The 22,907-nt window shown below is 38.4% G+C and overlaps 1 protein-coding gene across 1 annotated transcript; it reads right to left on the bottom strand.

Annotated features, from left to right (window-relative positions):
- Positions 1–4,786: 4,786 nt before the first annotated feature.
- On the bottom strand, positions 4,787–5,623 carry LOC122575376 (protein atonal-like). The gene has a single exon (XM_043744200.1). The coding sequence runs from the start codon at positions 5,621–5,623 to the stop codon at positions 4,787–4,789; it is 837 nt and encodes a 278-aa protein (XP_043600135.1).
- Between the last annotated feature and the right edge of the window lie 17,284 nt (positions 5,624–22,907).

The following is a 22,907-nucleotide window of genomic DNA, read 5'->3' as shown; positions in this document are numbered from 1 at the left end:
GCATAAAATGGTAATTAATTACCATCGGATTTAATCTAACTGGCAGCTACCCTGAACAAATAAAATACTTTTTCCTATGAGAACTTTCACCATCTTAAAAACTTAAATGTATACGCGTCGCGCGTAATTGAAGAGTAAGAGCAAACAAAAACGGAGGGTCGTTCCAAGTATTACCGTTGTTTGATAAAATGAAATTAATACCCCTGGGGTAGTTTCGAGTGGTGCACAGAAACTAAAAGTAAGCTCGTGTCGTGTGCGTGCAATGCTGCCCCTTTTCTTCCTCTTGCCCTCCCTTTTTAACTTTCCCGTCCTGTTTTCTGTTTAACCCTCGCACCCGCTTCGGAGCTTCGAACGATCCTTTCACGTGTTTTCATACCCGTGATACCTCTCACGAACGCGAAAACTCTTCGATCGCATTAAGCGGATTTCACTCGATCACGAGGCGGGCGAACAAACAAATCGGTTGAGCGAGCGCATTTCGTTTCGTTCTCTGTGATTGTGTGCCGTTGCCATTGTGCTATCGTGCCGCTCAAGAATAGGTCTACCTTGGGAAGAGTTTTGATTTATAACGAGTTTAAGCCGACCCAGATCATGGGATATCTGTTTTCTTCCTGCAACTGAAGAGTTTTTGTTTTCTGTTTTTTTAGTAACGCGAAATGACTGTCTATGCGACAAATGTACGGTAATATATAATTAAAATCTAAAAACAAATTTCTAAGTCTCACCTTGTTATTATTTCTTTATAAAATCTATCCAAACGTCAAAAATATCTGCAGTCTAAAACAAATAATCTTTTAAAGAAGAAAAGAGGCTGGCAAGAGAAACATAAACGATACACTTTATGATAGACTGCTTTAACCCTTTCAAGGTGTAAAAATATCACGACAAAGCAACGAGCTTTCTCAAGATATTTCAAAGAAGAAAAATTATTACCATACCATACCATTGTACATCTAAATATATACACGTGTGTGTGCGTTTTAGCAATGGAATATGTAAGAAGAATGGGTCTTGGAAAACAACTTGGGAAAAGTCAGGAACGTAATATAGCAGATAGCCTGCTCTTATTCCGACATCCTGATCACAGGTAGGGGATCTTTTACCGATTTACGAGCTGGACGTCAAGCTCGCAGGATCATCGAATCCCTCACAATGGGCGGTCGTGTTTTTTGTTGCATCCACCAGGATCGACCACACCTTTTACCTGCGTTTATAATCCGGAAGCATTCGCGAGAGCACGCACCAAGATTCGAAACGTTAAACAGATATTGTATCGACACCTTTCAAGAATATAACAGAAATATTCCAATACGATCCTCTTCTTATCGAACAGTCCGGCTTATTGTTAACATTGATCCTCCTTCGAATCTATGAGATATTGTACATTTAACAATAGGCTAAAGTTTGAAAGCTAATATGCAATTTGTGATTAAATTTTGCGTAAATTTTCTTTTCTCGATTTCAGGAAATTTGATTTCTTATTTATTTTCTCGGCTGGTGCTTGTCTCTTACTCTTTCTTTGCCTTTCGAATTCATATATGCAGCTTTACCTCTCATTGTAAACCAATGAATATTTTGATATTGCCTTGTAAAGAGGACCGATCTCTTGAATAAATCATGCATCTGCAACTTTTATATTGGACGTATGGACTGAGTTGCACAAGTTTGTCACGCGAATGAGTTGAAGCGACTGTCGCTGATGGGACGTCATTGATTTATGCGCACCAGTTTATATTCGACGCGATTTTCGTATGGCGAATAGCATAAATAGCCATGCGTTCTATAAGCACGAAGCTTGCTTCATTTTTATATCTCAATTCTGATTTCGTCGAATAGAGATATAAATAGACTATGTTTCTCCCTCTGTAATATCGATAACCTTGAATTTTATAATACCAAGATTGAATATAGAAGTTCCCATGACATATAAAAAGATGTAAAATGTAACAATGTAAATGACAGCGCAAGTTCGGTAGTAAAATTTTGTCTCAATTTGTCGAGAGTTGATTTGATACATGCTGCCTTTCTCCATAGTTGGAGAATACGTGTAATTAATCTTGATACAGCGAAGGTACACACCGGTGCAGCGAATATATGCAGCGGAGTGCTCGTCACCCGACAAATTTCCGCCGGTCGATTATATTTATCGCCTGATTTCAGCCGGCAGATTACATTATTTTAATGCTTAATGCGTTACGCCTCTGGCTCGGCTTCCTTGGCAAAGACGGGTGGTTGAATGTGGTAGCGGCTACGACAAAATATTCGGCAGGGTTTCGAGATCTCTACGCTAAATGTACTCAAATAAAGCAATCTCCACGATCAGACAACGACAACGCGGCGGCGTTTGTCTTTTATCCTCCGTTTTACCCCTTCCCTTTACCTCAGTCAGCTTCCTCCCCAACCCCATCGAGTATTTTGATGACAGTGGCCACTGGTCACTGCTGGCGGTTCCAGCTTCCTCTTCTTTGTCAAGGCAAACCCTTCTGACAAAGCGAAGGTGGTAGTCTGCCGGAGAATTAATTGCTTTGAACAATATTTACGTTCTCTCGTCTAAGAGATTCCTTCCTTTCTTTTATTCGTGAGCTTCATTTTTTTTCTTTACGAAGGCCTGACCGAAGATACCCCAACCCCTAACCGCCAAGGAAGATGTCGCGCGATTTTTATCAAGTTTCCGAGGAATCTCGAGGAAGCCGGCCCTCGAGAGTACGAATCTTCGTCCGCTAGCATGAGAACGTGTACGAGAAGGGCCTCGCGAGACAAGTCAACATCGCCACGCGACATCCATTCGAATTTTTATGGGATCCTTACGTATCGTTCGATAATCCAATCGTGAAACCATTCTTCTTTTTTTACGTTTTTACGAAAGGCTTAATGACGTTCTTCGCTTTCGAAACTGTATCGAACATTTGCAGTGAGAACTGTAAAAATGTAATACAAATGTAAATTTTTATCCATCAAGGACGAAGGAGAGAGAGAGAGAGAGAGAGAGAGAGAGAGAGAAAGAAAATAAAAACAGTCAAAGTGATATAAGGTAAATACAAAATGCAGTGTTTATAAATATTTCAATTTCTTCAAACCTCGTGGTACTACCTGACGAAGAAAGACGTCAACGAGAAAAAGCTGTAACACAATAAAAGCGTTATATTAGGGTCCTTTCGAGCACAGTATTTTACTACCGCTTTCGTGTATCTTTCTACTTTTTATGTGAAAAGAATACGCGTTGTTTGTATACTCATGTTCGACAAATTTTCCAGTTTCCATACAACAAGGGTTCACGCAACATCGCCCTTCTAACGTTTACGCTATCCAAATATGTAGTGCTAATCACCAGGATGATGTCATGTTCCATCCTTCTTCTCTCTGCACCGTGTTAATTATAGTTTATTCGACGTTGAACGTGCTAGACAATGTTTATACGGATGCTGGTCGCGCGCCCATATTTTTCACAATATATCAAACGTTTGGCATAAAATCGTAAAAGAAATGGTAAAAGTAAACGAGATTTTCGTTTCTCGAGGCAATGAAAGCAATTCTTCTGCAGCGAATTAAAAGCACGTAGGTGAATTATTTTATTGCTCTTTGCAAAGGATGTGATCGTGTTTGGCTATTTATCTAATAATTAAATGCTTTTACGTGGAAAATAGTAGTGGAAAGAAATGGAGCAAAGTGCGATGACGATAGCAAGGAATCGAAGGTGAAAAGAGCGAAAAGAAAAACAAAAAAAGAAGAGTCATCGTTAAAGAAAGGAGGCTGCAGGTTCTCAAATTGCAATGAAACCGGGCACCGACGCGTCGCGTGGGTTTCGTATGACGACCAGACCACCGATGACGATGCTGTTTTTCTTTCGCCCCGAATATACTTTTCATCCCTTATGATACAACTTTGTTCGTTGAACGAAATTAAACCCGATTCAAGCAATTACAAGGAAACTTTATTCCATTGCGCGACTCTTAGAACAGTCAAGTAAGGAACATTCAAAGAGTAGACGTTCATAGAGGCGAACAAATTTTCTACTACGCCTCAAAGAGAGCATCGAAGTCTCTTTGGAGTTTGCAGTTTAAGCTAAACTTGCGAGGTCCTCTTATAAGACTTCGAATTGTAAGACTTCGCTTTACGAAATTGGCAAGGGAAGGATATAACTACGAGAATGTATAAAATAATTATATTTTTCAACACATGCAGTTTCAGTCTCAAAGAGCGCAGTAATATTTATAATACAATAAATTATAAGTACGTAACTTGGTCCGCCTTTATAATACAATATCGAGTTAACGATTTATCCATTAAAATATCGTTACTTTACAAAATTTACAAAGTTTCTAGTATTTACAGAAATGTTGGAAATGCGTGTCTAAACCTTTCTCGTTACGTTTCGATAAATATTACGATAATAATACTAAAAAAGATAAGCTATAAAACGATGGCCAATATCGTTTTACAAAAGATAAACGAGTGAATGGTACGTAGTTATAAGAATCATCGGATAACTGAAATGATATTCTGTAATTACAGCTGTAAATATCTACAAGAAAATGATAATGGATCGTTCCTACGTTTCAAAACGCAATTCCTATAATTCGACTAAACAACGTAAACGTAAATTCATATCTCGTACATTTGGACGAAACATCTGTTCTATACACAAGCCAAAATTCAACTATTTCGGTCCTCCGGTTAATTCCACTAAACACTTTCGTTCAATTTCAACGACCGACTTTATCAGTTCGTTGACTAACACGATCTTCGGCGAAATCTTAAAAAAACAAAAAGAAATGAGAAAAAAATGTTATTGCAACAAATCGTACAAGGCCGTGATGTAAGACTGTGCCATTTGAAGCGTTTCGTATTTCGAGAGCTGCCGGTCGTTACCCAAAGACGGAAGATACGCTCTCAATCTATCGAACGCTTTATTCAGGTTCTGCATTCTTCTCCGTTCTCTGGCGTTCGCTGCCAGTCTGCGTTTCCTCACGATCGTCGAGCTAACGTATTTACCTCTTCTTCTCACCACGTTTCGATTGTTCCCGTTTCCATCGATCTCGGATCCTATGTGATCGGGACTGTCGCTCATTTCGGCATCATCCTCGCTGTCAGCGTCTACGATCCTGTCTGAGAAACTGCTGGAGTTGCTGATGACACTGCCTCGAGACGACTGCGCCTTTTCGTGCTCCGTTTCAGCCTCAGGATCCGCGGTCCCATCGGTATCCGCGTCCATACTGTTTACTTCCTCCGTCAGATCGATCATGTTCATAGCGTGTTGCGTTGCCTCGCTGTTGATCGTAGCGAGGCTCCTCTTCGTAGCGTACCTCTTGTTCAGTTCCTCCATCGAGCCTAATAAACGGTACGTAACCGGAGTACTTATCGTGTCAGGCTCTGACGATACAGACAAAGTTGTGGCAGGACTAACCGATCGTAAACTTGCGGTTGGACTCGGCGTGTGCCAGCCATCGCTGCGATTTCCGTCGTACACGATGCACTGCGGTATGCTGATACTGCTTACTGGTGGAAGATCAGACTTGCTCTTGGAATAAGCGTAGTTCGGTAAATCCAGATACGTGCAGGATACGACCTCGTCCTCCCTCGGTGGGAACATATATCCGTATCGAAACATCTCCTGCAGCTCCATGCCGGCAATTTCTGAATCGAAATAGAACACAGAATTTGGAAATGGAAACTCCTCACTGGATCGGTAGGCTCGATAAGTAGGCCTCTTACTCCCTTCGGTGTCTTCACTGAATTTCCACTGTATTTTCACGGAAACACCAGTTGCGAAACAAGCTCTTTTTATTGACTACGATGTGCGTGTATGTGATTCTATAGAGCAGTTTATGATGCACCCACGCCGACTCCGCTGTCGGGGTGATTCTAAAGTCGGCTGGTACACCGCCGGGGAATTTATGCGTTTTTGGAGCGAGGCACCCTCGTGCAGCACGTGCCGCCTGACCAATGAAAACTCACCGTCGGTCCCCACCATTTCTGCGGTGAGGTAAAGCCAACCAGCCCCGAGTATGCGAACGGCTAGCGTAACAGGTGGCATCGGCGCCTCCATCCTATACGATCACGTATAAAATCGCACAGCTATTACCTGGCCCTTCGGTGACATACGCATGCATTAATACTAATACATATGTAAGTGCGTGCATGATCATATACGAGCTCCATTCAATGCATATCACGTACAAGTTTATATCATTTACTTAGGATTCACGGTAAACAGAGACGCGAGAGTCTCTTTGATCACGATGCACCGAAACTACCTGTTATTGAGATACTTGGTTGATAATTTGTGATGGTATTAAAAAGTGGCGTCGAACACACGAAAAATGATATTCAACGGATAATAATAATAATAATAAAGTTGGCGACATGCTTAATGTAACGAGATTCGGTCCTTGACGACGCAATGTGATTTACGCAATGTTATATTATGTCCCCTAATATTTTTAAATATTATCCGATTAATTTCGTTGCTACTATATTGAGCTACATATGTTTCTGTTTAATTCTCGTTATAGAGGATTGACAGAGTATTTCGATGTTGAGGATCAACGAATACTCGGATAATTTGATACGTGTCGCAGTATGATCTATACTTCGATGAATATACTCGTATGAACCGTACAATGCTATTTTTTGACGAAACGTAAGGGCAAGTGGGAAATCAGATAAGAAAATGACGGAATATTATTCCGTGTGAATAATACGAAGTTATTTAAATAAATAATGGTAATTTGGAGTACACGCTTAAGCAATCTGACCGGGTAAACCGATCGGTTGAAGCGATTGTGGAACGAGGAACGCGGTCCAGCGCAAAATCTTGGGAAAAGAACGGATCGTATCTTCAAAAGGGTGCAAATACCTCAGGGGCGTAAGGTCCAGTTACATTTTTACTCGCTCAATTAGCGAAAACAGGTAGGATAAAGTTTGCGGCGAGCACGAAGGTGGTCCGAAGCAACCCGATCTCTGTCATTCCCTTCGGACACAGCCGTCTTGGATTTCGGGATCGTCCCGCCATTGCCTTAAAATTCTTCCTAAGTAGCGACACGATAATCCTTTGCTCGAAAACCTTTGGTACTTTTCGTACTTTCAACGAGAACAACCGAGTGATCGGAGACCTCTCAACTTTTTTAGTAACGGGAAACATCGTCTTTCAAGGTCAGCGTAAATTCCGTAACTTCTCTTCATTACCGTAAAGACAATTTTAAGAGAAACATGTTATTGCCACGTTGGCGCTCTTACGAAACAGAATTCGATCTTATAAATTGATTGGAAAAAAATGCAGACGAAATGTTACCCTAACGCGGTGTTGAATATGATGTTAGGTCGTCCGAAAAGTTTCTTTCGTTTTATAAGGAAATAATGGATGCACAATATTTTCCGTTTTATATTATTTTATCGAATTACATTAATATGATTTTTGTTCTGTCAAGATAAAGATCACAACGTTCGACAGATTAGGTTTCATGCTCGTATAAAGATGCATCGTTGTAAAAGACGTGTCTGTAAAAGAAAGACACTTTTCGGACAACGTAATGTAACATAAAGTCTTTTGTTAGGCATCAAGTGCCTCAACGTGTTTACGAGAAAGTTAACATAAAAATGTATATAATTAAAATTAATCGATGCAGAATACATTCTCTTTTACATCTAAATATCTTCGCCATTTTCACGCGAGAATATTCTTCCGTCGAATTGGGATGTAATTTAAAAATTGATTGCTTCCATTTATTATATTCTTGTTCCAGAACGGAACTGGGACGGAACCAATAATTAGGGCTACGAAATGTACGCTTGTCTGTGTCTATCCTTACTCTATTCACCAACAGCATTACCTCTACCTTCTGCCTTTTGTTTTCACCTTTTTGCTTACCTGCTCACCCCGTCGGTGCATCAGTTCAACCCACTCATCCTGTCTTTGCTTGTCAAAATCTTGCCAAAGAATTCTCGATTTTTCTATTAATTACCCTTGGTCAAACGAAAAACGAATGAAGAGACTCGTAAAATAAATAACATCGCCAATTGTTACTGCGCGAGGAAGAAGAAATAATCGACAAAAGTCAAGAATAAAATTACTACGAAAAGTATTTCTAGAGACGAAATACATCGTAAAATATCATTCTTCGGTAACTAAAGAACGTAATTATTAATTGCTGCAATTAATCATATTACTTACGAGGAATAAAATGTGGAAAAAATGATATAAAAAAAAAAAAAAAAAGAAACGAGGTGAAGATTCGATAAGGTAGTAAGCGAAGAGGAGGAAAGAGAAGAAAGTGTGAGAAAGGAAAAATGGATCAACAGAAGGGATATTCCTTGGGTAAAAATGATCTGAGGTAGGCCCGTCATGAGGATGCGCCCTGGGCGTGAGTCGAGTAATTAAATACAAAGTGCACTCATTTGTGAGCTCAGTGGCAAATAACATGTTATCCGACTAGTGGTAATTTATGAGAGCACCGTATGACGCTATTCGTCTGACCCTCCACGAAGTTGACTCTAAACGATATCTATATAGAATACACATAGATATATTCAATGAATATGTATTTGGAAATAGAGATGTAAACTTTCGCAGACAGGCTAAATAACGAGGAATGCAGGCTTGGAGATCGACTAATTATCATTTGTTTCATCTCATTCGCTATTCTTCTCCTCCCATTTTCCCTTTCGTTTCTTAACATTTTCCGTCTTATTAATAATTCATCGAGAGGAGTATTCACGTTCGAAATTAGCCAGAACGATTGATCGATTTCTGAGCTGAAATTCTGGGATAAAAATTTGAGAAGAAAGATCGTGGAATGATTTATTATTCGATATTAATAATTTCATTATATAGACACATTTATCTATAATTTTTAACATTTATTTCATTCGCTTATCGCTCTGTTATTGTATTCGATTACATCATCGTAATGATTATTTTATCTTGCTGTAACAATATCAATTACCCATTAGGTCTTAAGTTTATGTTGAAATCTTATCTATCGTATCAGGAGCAGAGTTAAAGATGTAGAAAACAAAATCGTCGTGATAACATCGATCAATCTATTTTTCTACGATTAAAGATAGTCAGCACGCATCGCGCGCTACCGCATGAAAATAGAATTGTTAAAAAAACAGAATCCATAATTGGTATATTTTTCATATCCTTGAATCGCAATAACCGTTTCCTGAAAATCGTGACAGATGACAAGTTAGCGAGTCGTGTTAGCAAGACGAGCTCTTGATGATAATTGATCAGCTCGGACGTGACAGCCGTGACTCTGACACCTGTGCTTCCGAAAAGAAATCACGCGCTATCAAAAAGATAGATCCGAGTATTGTATACCACAACGAACTGACCGTTCGTCTATGCTGTTCTTGCAACTTGCCGTGTCTAGAACCAGACAGGGGAGCCGCGTCGAAGCTTGTTAAGGAGTGCGTGCCGAACTGATTCCCAGAATACAATTACCACATTATCCGGTTCCGCTTTCGAATTCCTCATTTTGTCCTTCCAGGCTGGCCCGACGTCGTCCCGCCGCTATTCGTGTTTAAGCATCATCGACTATTATGAACCGCCCGGCTTACTCCTTGAAAGGCGAGATGAAAACCGCATCCTCCTGTTTCATCTGAGAAACGGTAAGCTTCGAAGATCTGGCTTTTACAATTTTTACAAATTCTGTCAGATATTTAATAATGTTCACGCGCGTCCGTGGCTAATACTCGATAATTTAAGCGATAATTTCGAAAACTTTTCATCCGAAAATTCACATTCTTCTTTTCGACGTTGCTATCGATCGCCTCTCGTCTTTTTCGCAGGTACTCCGTTTTGAAATTACACCATGACGGAACATTTAGAAATATTAGGATTTTTAAAGCACGAAACTTTGATTCTTGAAAGAAACATCGGCGCTAATGGCAAATGGTAAATGTCTCGATAACGTTAGCGCTTGAAAATTTGTCATCGGTAGCGCGCGTGTATCTGAACGCGTATATCGAGCATGTGGTATTAAGTAACGATTGCATAAGAACGTTCTGAATTTTGTCAAAGGACGAAAATTGCGATTTCCTTGGAGAGGGAACGTAGTTTCGTAGAAACCGTAAAATCAGCCAACAAGCGTAGTTATATAGAGCTTCGGTGGTCGAAGCGGCGCATCCCAAAACCGAAGTAACGTTCGGAACTAGTCTTTATTTGTGACTTTGTCCCTTTCTTTGAAATCGGACGAGTGATTAGCGATTACGCTCTGAAAATGGTATATCGGAGGGTGCTCAAATAACTAGGCGGCGTGTCGGTATGTTCAAACGCCAACAAGTAACAGAACCTGGAGCCAGAAGAAAATAAAGTTATTGTCCGCGATCGTGGTCGCAAGACAACAATAGATTCGTTGGTGGTCAAGATGTTCTACGTATTAAATTTACAAATCTTAACTTTAGCTACTTCTATGGTAATCGACAACTCATCTCGTGAATAATATTTTAGAAACCAATATTTTAAATATTGTGATATTGTTGTAGTAATTACTCGAAGAAAAGCCTTACACCATTTCTTTTGTATATCCGTGACCTGGAAATCGCTGTTACGAAGAGAATAGAATGTAGCGAAGAAATTGAAAATAAGGAGAGGTCCATGTTATTGTGCCCTTGAATATAAATTTTGTTTTGGGTTACAAGGTCTAGAAACAAAGGAGCTATAAGTAGATTTCTATTGTTGTTTCTTGTAGCCTTCAGCTAGAGCTACACATCAAGATTAACTTTTTGCTAATGTCCTTTGCTATAAATATATGAACGTGCTCCCTATCATAATTCTATTGTATCGCAACACTGAAAAAGTGAGAATCTGGATCAGCATGCGCTATACTTGTACTTATACTTATTTCAATATATTTTTCTATTACAAATTCATCCACTCGTTCCTCTATCAGTCAACCTCAACAGATATAGACGCGTTGACAGTAACAAAAAAAAAAGATCTCCTATGCTTTTTGTGATCGTCGCTTGTCCAAATTTAATGCAAAAGCGGTTGGCATCGTTAAGGACGTAATATATATACCGTAATATGGTAACGATCGCGTCGAGCCAACCCACAAGAAGGTAGTCTCGTAATTAACTTAAGCCTAATAGAGCGTTTAGTAGAAGATACTTTGAGGTAGGTCCATTGTATTAGCATAAATCATGGAGGCAAATCTCGGAACCGTAGATGAGCAACAGTTTATCATAGTTCACAAATGAAGGGGTTACCACACTGTTATAAGTCGCTCGTAATTACGACAGTCGATGTTTCAAAGGATTTTCCGCCGTGACGGTCAGTCGTAAACGCGTTAAAATTTTTCTACGCGCCGGATACCTGAACTCCGTTGAATCTCTGAACGAAAAAAAAAAAAGACGAAGAAAGAAAAAGAAAATACAGAGTAGTGGAGCAAAGACTGTACATATTACGTATAAACGAGAACCTTATGTCCATATGTTTAAACGATATAGTAATATATAGAAATCGACATTGTAATTTCGAATATGGTCGATAATTTCAAATTGATAAATATGATTGAGAACATCGTAATTGTCTTTGCTAGCTTTGATCGTGAGAATATAAAATTCGGATAAGGATTGAAACAGTTACCGGTAACATGATACGATGCTGCTTAATATTCAGTATAAAAATTGAATATAGCGTTACCATTGATTGTTGGTAGAATCTGCATGCAGAAGTTAATATGCCTCGGCTACCTGTGTGGTCCTGAATATAAAAACATTACTTTACAGTAGTTTTCAAAGATTCGATACGAGATGAATGGAATGCACCGTTTATTACCTAAGATTATCGTATTTACGTTACGTTAGATTCGCATAATATCAGTAAAGTGTGTTACGATCAATTTTAATTACTTAATCTTTTATTATATATAATTTTGCCCAGTATGAAAATTATGAAATTATGATAGACTGAAATTTACATAGATTTCAATAACATTATTAAAATATATTCTATCGATACGATCGGAATAATATATTAAGAAAATTACTCTAAACAATATCAGCATATTACTATAGAATTACATAGAGTGCTCACTATCGCACGGGTGAACCAGATCGGACCATCCAAAAGAAACAAAAGTTTATAGAAAAATATATTTTCACGTTACCGCCCCTTCGACTGTTTGTCAAATTTCCTTCCCTAAAAACGGATTTTAACCCTAAACGTAGGTAAAACGCAAAGGGAACGCTATTTGGATCCTATGGGATTTCATGGTATCTATTTCCGTAGCATATATCCATGCCCAGCTTCATCTGAGCCCATAAAACCCTCGTTTTTAGATTAAAATCGTTGCGATGGGTAACCTGGTTTCCAGGTTTTGGAGAATACTTAATAATTATACCGAAGGGCAGTCACGGTTTTTAGTAGAAGATTAAGTAGCAAGGAAGAATCGGTGATTAAAAATGTATTAAAAATTTGGAAAACGTCGATGAAGAAAAGAAGGAAGGCGAGTGACTAGGATAAATTCGTTATCGAACAGATTATTAGGAAATTAATTGGAATAATTTCTTGGTATATTTATATCAATAAATAGGAATATAAGATACTCTGTTCGCATGTACACGCGCATCGATCATATTACGTATAAGCGTGACAAACCAAATTATATGGATGCTTGCAAAAGATCTCTGCCGAAGCCGAAATCGCTCTGATTAACGTCAATGACGAGATAAATGGTTAAACAGGCCAACGTGTTCAACAAACGTAACACAATGGTGACGCGATACCAACGATTTTTGGCGCTTCAGTAAAACGGACCAAAGCAATTCAACGCCATAGAAATGCTAACGCGCCTTAGGAATTATCAAAGAAGCCGCTCTTGCCAATAATCTACCGTGTCAGATGGAAAAAAACGTTGGCGTATAGCCTCGCGTGCCATACAATTCATTCTTGCAAACTTTCAGAATGTTACAAATTAGTACTTAAAACGTATAACTTTCTTCTCTTTCCTTCACCGTCTATTCCTCCTATTTTCTTTTTCCCACAATATTTTAAGAAATCCATTTTACTTAACAACGCTTGACAATGGCAGGCCTGTTTGTGAAAATCGACAAAAGGCTTTACCTTTTCATACGAATATTATTATGTCGATAGATGTTACTACAATAGTTACGTGTATCGGGATATTTTTAATTAATTCGCGACGACAACGAATTTTACGTTAAATAAGGTATTTCGGATAGAAAAGAAAAGAGAAATTATTCGTGAGAGAGAATTAGAAGAGAAAAATATTCGTGACGGTGAAAAGTGAATAGTTAAAAGTTGCAAATTAGCGTTATATCATCTTCTGGTTGGTTCGAAAATCACCGCGTTTATGCAAATTTACCGCCGAAAGGAACAAACAACTTACATTTCAAATTTCCATAATAATGTTCGAGCATGAATAACACAAATTTCCACTTCTGTTATATATAAACAGTTTCGTCAAAACAATCAACGACGATTCTATTTCCCTTACCATCGGTTTATTCCATTCACTTTCCCCATAAAATCTATCAAACTAATATTCCGAGAAATATGTCAATGAATATCGACGTGTAGAATGTAAGCATTGGATCGAAACATCTTCGATATAAAACCAAAAAAAAAATTGTTTAATAGATCTTACGAACGAAATAAACGGGGAATTGTGATTATAACGAATAATAAGGCTTAGAGAACGAAGAAAATAAGAACGAAATAAGAAAAAAAGGGAGGAAATACGATACGATTTCCGTGGGTACGAAGGCATGAAAGCTCGCTTCGCGTATTTAAAAAGCGTGACCGTAGCTGTTGAGGTGGTGGTGGCGGCGGCAGTGGTGATGCTGATTATGGCAGACAACGATCGGAAGCAACTTAAGGGCGGGGAAACGGAATCGGGGACTAGCAGCACGCGCCAGCCACACGCCTCGAGTCTTCTTGGGCCTTTTGCCTTCATCCTCAGACACGTACACCTGGGACAGTTGGCAAGCGAGAGACAAAACCCGGGAATGTCTACTAGACAGTGTCTGCTTTTCTTCGACGAAAACCGAAAGAATCGAATTAAAAAAGCCAGGTCTCTACACGGAACCATAATATAAAGACAACAACAACGACGAAACACGGTATTTCTTATCTTTTGCCGTATTTTACAAGAACGGACCGAACTTTATTTCACCCGTAAACAAATTTGAAATCCACGAATCGACATATAGCGTATTAATAAGTAGAAATAAAGTCGAGTGTTCTTTTGCTAAACTAATGGGCCTCGTGATACCTATTCTTATGCAGTAAAGTCAGTAATAACGGAAACGTCGTCACAGCGATCTTTCGAGGATACACGATTTCCTCGGATGGTAATTTGGCGGACGGTAGGTAGATTAAACCCTCGAGGCAGCGGGTGCAGCAGCCTGCTTACCGTATGCTCCCCATATGGCTCGTCCTCCCTCGAAAAAGCGACCCGCGTAGGCTCGAGCGCCTTATTCACCCTGCCCTGTTGGCCCACCTTCTCACTACCCTTTACCTGCAAATCCTTGTAATAGGTGCAACCATATTTTCACTACTAATGCTCGTGATTATGCCAAATCACGCTATCATTCGTCCACCGCGATAATTCGAAGATCAAAAGCGGATCGATTCGATTTCGGTGTATCGAGAACCTGAAAAGGATAAATAAAATAAACCTAAACGAAACCTAAAAATAGATGAATAAAAAATAAGACTATAGGTATTACGTAGTAATTGAAAGGCGACGCGCGAGATATTCGTGCGTAATATACACGATGATGTTAATGTTACGCAAGCCTAATTCATATCGAATAATACGTTACAAGCATTAGATATTACGAACTGTACGAGAGCATGTAATTTTATTAAGCATAATTTTCTACTCTCTTCGTTCGCATTATGCGTGTGCCAGTTCGCACGCTGTTCGATCATAAGTCATATTTATCCGAAAATTATTAAGTCGGACAGAATTTATAAGGACGACCCAATTTACGATAAAGGTTCAGATCACTCTGGATAAATGCGAGTTAAGTAGGTAAAACCGACGGACGCGTTACACCGATCACTGATCAACCTGATCGCACCACCATCACTAACAGTATATGCCTCCTCCGGATGTGGGCGGCGCTGTTTTTGGATAGTCTCGTCAGACGTTATCGTGAATTACTCGTTAATTCGTGAGAACTGCTTAAATTTCCGTTCTTACCTTATATCGATTCAGTATTATAATTTATATACCGGAAACAAATATCCGTAAGACTTTGAACTTCGATCGAACAAAAGTTCTTTTTAAACATTCATCAAATTTATTAGAACGGATTTAGATGAAAAATGTATCGGGTAAACGTATCTAGTGTTTATCATATCGATGCGTAATTTGATTCGTACAATATTCAGTAACCTGTAACTGTAATCGAACAAAAACCGGTGTAATTTCCGATTAAAACCAACCTGCCGTCAATTCATTATACGTTTTGTTTCCAACACGTTTTCTTCCTACACGACAAATAACTCTAGATGCGAATCAGTGAAAAAATGCTAGACGAGAAACCGTGAACTGTCGTTGGAAGTTTTTGTTCGAAAAATAAATACCTGCTGATCCGATCTCTCGATAATACATGCGCGTTAAAATAGGTGCGAAGAGCATTTCTGAAACAACACTGCGAAGATCGGCAAACGATTACAAGCTTCTACCTTTCCTTTTTCTTCTACCGCACTACGCGCGTACGTTTTTCTTCCATTTTTTCTACTTTTATCTCTGTTTTTCTCGTGGGAATAGGTACGATCAGATTGTCAACGGCATCAGAACCGAATCTTGAAAAAAGAGGAAAGTTTGAGGAAATTTACTGGCACCTACCTCTTCTAGTGAGATATTCCAGTTAGCTGAAACACATCGAGGCAAGATTCACGGCCTTCCTCTGGGAATGCATAGTCAATGAGAGGATGATGGTTCGCGATAAGATTTACTAAGCTTCGCCTTAGTTGTACTTTTGCTCCTTCTTCATTAGTAAATTTCTGCTCTATTCACGGAAATCATAGCCTCGAAAGATCGTAGCGATTGTTATCGTCTTCGTAAAAAGTTTCATGCGATTCTAATAGGACGATTTATTTGTAACACCATTTCGAACGATCTTTCTCACTGATCAATTTCTAGAGACGATAACGATTTCCACTAATTTTTAACGATGTCTTATCTGTATCTAGAACCAGTTTTTGAATCATTAAGAATTTCTAGCTCCGTTATCTTTTTTACCCGTGTTAAATTGTTGTAAATAATTGTAATAAATTCATAATATAAAAATTGTCGTAAAATGTAATTCTTATGCGATTAAACGAAAAAGTGGCAAAATCGTAAACGTGGAAAATGGTAAATATCGAACGTATTCTATCAACAGTCGTGTTCAAGCTGCTATTACCATCGTGCGTTAGGATTAACGCACAACCTGCCACTGATTCCAATGTTCCAACAGCGCTTACAGGTGTCAACATTCTCGATGAGACATCTGACACCAATGTCATGGTTCTTCATGTTCTAAATAGACCGGGTGGTCCTCTCACCTCTTTTGATCCTATCTTCGGACGATCTCAGACCGACAAGCTTACCGCTACTTACTAAAACGACACACGGACGAGGAGCGGATGACTGCGGTGAAATCGTCCGCGTGTAACACGAATGAATTACACGCTCCGCAAGCGTCTGATACCAGCTATGCGCTTTTTATCGAAAGAAAAGAAAAGTGAAATCATACGAAGAAAGACAGAATAAGATAGTTTCTCCTTCGCAACTTGTTTGTCTATAAAATGAAACAAAAGTACAGAACTGAAAGTTGTCTCCTGAATTTTTTCTACATCGAACGCGTTTACTTGTTGCGCCTGAAAGCCAACATTGGCGGACAAGAGGCGTGTAACGAAGTAAAACGGGACGCTTAATTTTACGCGATCGTCGTTCATTCTGCTTTTCGAATTATTCTACCGGTTACCAGAATGTTTTTACAGCCTTTTACGTTCTCATCGCTGGTACAGCTATAACCGTTTCGAGGGTCGTATTGTAAAGTCATGCCGCTCTCGAGCGGTCACGTGCGCATTGAGCCATCAAGACAAATATATTGAGGAAGAGGCGGTACGCTTATTACAGACGAACGACTCTTTCTCGGCCACAAATCAAATAACATTTTGGTGTTGGTAACAACAGAGACGTAACGTTTATTCGACGATCTTGCTTATATTTATAATTTCTAAAATAAATGCACGTTTCGAAGATATTGAAAGGAAACGGAGGAATTCTGTCAAAGATTCGATACAATTTGACGCTGGCCGATAGACAGAAACGCGATAAATAATTGTTCGCGCACATAATCGACGTTCTGTTGTTATTATCGCCGAGAGAAATGAATCGGTGTTGGAGCAAAAATAAAACGTCGGTTTAGGCAATCAGACTACCTACTTTTATACGATGCCTCTGGAAGGATGAACGAATGATATGGACGGTGAAGAAGGGATAAGCCAGAAGAGAAAATTATCCCGTCAGAGTAGAAGGTGAAACGTGTCTCGCACTTACGTCCGCCCACGCTTGCAACTCGTTACGACTCTAAAGGAATTCACAATACACGTTTCGTGACCCTGTCAGCGTTTTACCACCTTTAGTATCTTTACATTGTAATCTGATGATAGCAGACCAGGCCGTAATGTTAACTGGATTGGACTTTAACAAGATACGGTTCCCTCTTATTGCGCACGGAAATTGTATAAAACAAGAAAAAGGTTGGTAATAGTAACTAACTGCGTATATTTCGGCTGTCAGTTAAAGTATTAAAGATTAAGTCATTCGTAATTCAAAAGCTTGCTCGAGTGAACTTAGTTATACGGATATTTTACTGAATTCATATTTTACAAAACTAAACTCGTCGTAAAAATTCTTAAAATAAAAATTATTTAGTCGAGCTTATAAGCTGTAAACCTAAATCATTATGTATATATACATATATATATATATATTTTTTTTTTATTATAGTAAAGTTTATTTCAATCTATAGGAATTAATTGGTATTCTACTAAAATATGATTTATTGTTTCTATTTGTACTATTAATCGATTTAAAGGCGGAGGAAGGAAACGATTACGGCGAATTTATACCACCAATTCTCCGCCTCTCGACGCATCTTCGGTCGCTTAATCTAATAAAGCAATTAATAACTAATAACTTAATACCGCTCGTCTTCGATAAAGTCCATAATTACATACTCCTTAATTACGTGTATCCTGCGTCCGATCGATTCGGCGTTATTTGATTATCGTTTCGAGAGCATGCACGAATTAACGAAGAGGCGGAACTGTTTGTTTTCGGAGGACTGATTAACCTTGAGCAAGAGTAAATTTATAACTCTGAAATACTTGATCGGCGTTTGATCAGCCGTTTAGACATCCATATACGTATCTGCGATAACCTGTGCAGAAAAAGTATACAAATGAATAAATTGCAAATCGCTAAAATAGAAGAATACGTATAATCGTTAAAATAAAAATAAATCCAATTCCTTTTACCAAGAGAAAAACTCTTACCTTGCTACTACGAATTTATTTCATCGTTAAATACCGGGAAAGACAATAAAGAAATCGAAAGATCGACAGAATATTTCGTATCTTCTGGACGATACAAATTGACAACTTAAGAATAAAGACGAAGAGGAAGAGAAAAGTTCGAATCTGTGATCCATGAATACGTGTGCCCGAAATGCAACCATAGCCATGTTGATGCGGATTCTCTTGAAAGAATCGTTCGATATAAAAATCTTCTGAAACGTGAACGCGCCGGTTCAACGTGACTCGAAGCACAACACTCGAGCACCAGGACGAGTTCGATCGATTCTCCTTCGAATTTCTAGCCGTACCCTATATATTTAGCATATCCCCCATAACTGACAGCATGTTATTTCACCAACAAATAATACGCAAGAACCATTGTGTATCCGGCGAAGAGCACTTGAGATTGGAGGGCACCCTTAAACGCTTTTAAATACACGCGGAATGGGTAGAAAGGGTGTTGGAGGGCGTCCAAGAGAGAGGACAGAGGGTGAACATGGCCACGTAGAAACGTGCGGTCCCGCTACCTGCTAAATTACTACGAACAACTACAGCCGGCAAGGAACGAGAAAGAATACTTTCCTCTCGGGACTCCAATTATCGCGCATCGAAAGGTCTTGCTGATGACGAGAACACAACAGATCTAAAGACGTACGCGGTATTCGTCCTTTCTTGAACATTGCGATCGTTGCATAAGCGGTTTCCTGTATTTAAAATGCAATAAGTAAAAGTATCTGGACAAGCGATGTATCTACGAGTATTGGAAATAACTATGAAAGAGAGAGAGAGAGTGAACGTTGATGGAAAAATATTTAGAATTTGACGCGATCGAAAATTATATCGTAATATTTAGTAAGTTTAACAGGAATTCTGTTATAACGTTATAATCGTACAACTTTATGATTATTATTTAAAATTTCTATGCCTCTCCGAACAAGCAACTATAATTTTATTGTAATTATAATTTTAGTTAACGTTACGAGTAAGCAGGATGTAGAGAACAAGCAGTCAAATACAACGATATGTCGTTAATCAAAGTTCGTAAATAAAACAAGTTGTACATTGAATTTACGTTATTTGGAATGAAAACGCTCGCATTGTATCACGAATTTTTGCTCGGAATCAGAACCAACGATCTCATCCCATCGTTCAAACTTTGCTCGGCTTTACCTTCCTTCCCTTTCTTCTCTTTTCCCTTTTGTATCTTCCACCAAGATTCTTCGTTTCCTTCTCCTACCTTCCTACGTCGTCCGTTCTCCTATTCTATCAAAACGGTTCCCACGACTTTCGACTGAAACCGAACTACCAACACTTTTGCTTTTTTATCTTTTATCATATCATATACTACGATCGCGTTTAAGTTATATAAATTAAGTTAAATTAAATTAAGTTAAGTTATATAAATATTCCAATTATACTCTAATTAGTTAACGTTAAACAGAACATGGAAGGAATAATCGAATGGAAAAAGAAACGAATTTTTTCGTTTTACAAAGATTTCGCGCAAGTCTCTGATCTGTTAAACGTTAACTGTCTGGTACTAAATATGTTAAAAGATGATGAAGCTGCGTGGATAGCGTCAGATTATGACATTTTAGTATATAAAAGTAAACGTCACATTGAAGCATATCATCCGAATGAATAGGATTGGTATTAGTCGCCATTTAGTAGATATTAGTTGGTAGGATAGACAAGGATAATATGTTTTAATTCAAACGCACCATGGCCGTCGTGGCTCGTTATTCACGCATATATTTCACAAGATTAGGATTCATCAAAACTCTCCTAACTAGCCGGTCCTAACTATCCACGGTCTATCGTGATTTAAGCTTTTGTGCGACTTTCGTCTCGTCGCGACGACTGTGCATCAATTTGTTCAAAAGGAGATAAATAGGTAGAAAGAGAAAAAGATAGTAGGCACATTTTCCTGGATTCAGTCAACTAAATGCATATAAGCCGATTATATTCTTCCCATCGTATTGAATGGAAGGCCAAATTAGAAACTTCAGATAAATTCACGATGCTTCTACGAATGTGTCTACTAATAACTTTGCTTCATTAAGATTTACGATATCATTACTCCGCTATATCTATTCAAGCAGACTTTGAAAAATAAAAGATAATATGAAAAATAAAAGTAAACGAAGCATTTATTTCAAAAATATTTCAAGTACGAAATAACTAAAGAGAAAATTCATTGTTTTAATGCGTTTTTTCGCCGTTGATACGATAATACATCATGTGGACATGAGAATGAATTCGACAAATTATATTGGCTGAACTGAAGCGAGGAAAAAGAAAAACGGAAGGAGCGATTAACTTTCCCAAAGTTAGAGTTTGAAACTACCATGCACCAAAGGACCTACGTCGAAGTTGAGAAAATTCTGGTTAATTGGCGCCAGAGGGGAAAAATTGATTTCCAGAAGCCTCGAACGACCCACGTAGAAAATAGCTTCGAAATCATGGTGGCCCCAACGATCCCAGTGATTCGTATTACGACCGGGAAAAACCATTTCGTTGAAGAATTTCTCGAAACGTAAACGACAAGCAGCAGAAATTGAAATGACCATTGAATGACCATCGCGCAACTGTCTTGCAAGATGTTAAAGAACAAGGCGTCTCACGATTCTCGCTGAAAGTTAGAATTTCGTGCATTTCTTTTCTAAAACTTTCATTAACAATTTGATGGACTTTTAATAGCCGTACATTCGATACGCTACTATCGGTAAATAGCAGAACATCAAAGAGGAGGAAGCTAAAAAAAAAAAAGAAAAAGATGAAACAATCGTGCTTTCTTTTTGAAAACAATCCGCGCATTGAAATAAGCGATACAATGGGCCGTCTGCCGAGGCTAAAGAGTCCTCGTAAAACAACAGTTGATCCAAACCAGAGGAAAAGATTATAGAAGAAGAAAGAAATAAAGAAGAAGAGAGAATGGTTAGAACGTAACAATATGGCACCCTCCTGTGTGATCGAGTGGCTCTCTGATTGAGAGTAAAATTTCATTTTCCTCCTACTGTTAGGTTGCTGCCACTACACCAACTCTGTCAATTTTCGCTCATCGGTAACCTTAATCTCCGATACTTTGTTTTAATAACGACCAATTAATATTAAATAACATCTTGAAAGTGAAAAATGTACACGTGTCTTGAAATCAGGTATAGGTGTAATTAAAATATGAGTAAAGATTTGAAAGCAAGGGATACCTGTAGAAAATGCACAGGTTAGAAGATTTCCGTGTAAATATAAAAGAAATTAAACGAATCTAACTCTTTGACTAACATAAAGAAATTTAACGAGGAACAGGATTGTTCTTTTCGCAATTGAAGCACGACACGATTATCGTATTACGATAGGTTGAAATTTTTATGTGAAAACAGATTATCGTGAAAAACTCACGCAAAATAAATTCGAAATTCGGCGTTAAAATCTACCGCCAGTATCCACGTGAGATGTATACATACATTCAACATAAATTACATGGTACGCATTGACGACCTGGCGCCCCACATTCTGACGCTTGCCAAATTTCAACGTTCAACGAACAGTTCGCCGATTCCCAATGATTATCCACTTAAATCCTGAAGTCGCGAGTAATTATGTGAGGGTGCGAGGGTCAATTTGATAATTGCATTATTCCGTTGCAAATAATTACCACCTTTCTCAAATGCAAATCTTACGTGGCTAGTTTCTACGTTCTTCTTCTCTTAATTGTCTAAAACAAGGCTCATTATTCTCTTCGATAACAATGCTTGGAAGAGCTATTAATTTGCATTATAAAGGTGTATAAAGGTGTTTTTTCTCTTTTTGTCTCTTCCATGATTTATGCGTTTCTATTTAACCTTAAAGCGACTTGGATCATAAAGATCTATGTTTATCTGTGTTTAATAGATACTAAGTATACACTATTTTTCCTTCGTACTTTAATTTGATTTGTTCCATCCACGTTGCGTCTAAAAGATAAATACCTAAAGACAAAACTATATAATAGAAAAATAATATATAGAAAAACGATATTAACCTATTTGTCTGTGAAATAAACGTTCTCGTATCTCAGATAACTTTCAGGATCTGTTTCTTCTACAAAGATTTCAAGTCCTCTTGAAATATAAATGAAATTTCCCAGGCTGTATGATATTTATTATAAATTATTTTATAGTACATATATTATTATATACATACATAGAAAGAATGAAAAAGCATGTAAAAGCAACTGCGTTCGGCTGAGGTTAAAGAGGGGAGAAGCACGCGTCTGCCACGCTCCCAGTGTACACACCTGGGACCAGTTGGCCAGCGAGAGAAATCTTTTTCACCCTAAGTACAAACAATATCTAATTATTAACAAATTACGATTACG

Source organism: Bombus pyrosoma, linkage group LG15 (genome assembly GCF_014825855.1).
Source record: "Bombus pyrosoma isolate SC7728 linkage group LG15, ASM1482585v1, whole genome shotgun sequence".
Lineage (NCBI taxonomy): Eukaryota > Metazoa > Arthropoda > Insecta > Hymenoptera > Apidae > Bombus > Bombus pyrosoma.
The sequence above is the reverse complement of the archived record's forward strand: the minus strand, read 5'-3'. Positions and strand labels throughout refer to the sequence as shown.

What these genes read in the sequence shown, in the direction of transcription:
- LOC122575376 (XM_043744200.1), bottom strand. Translation starts at nt 5,623, where the DNA reads ATGGAGCTGCAGGAGATGTTTCGATACGGATATATGTTCCCACCGAGG.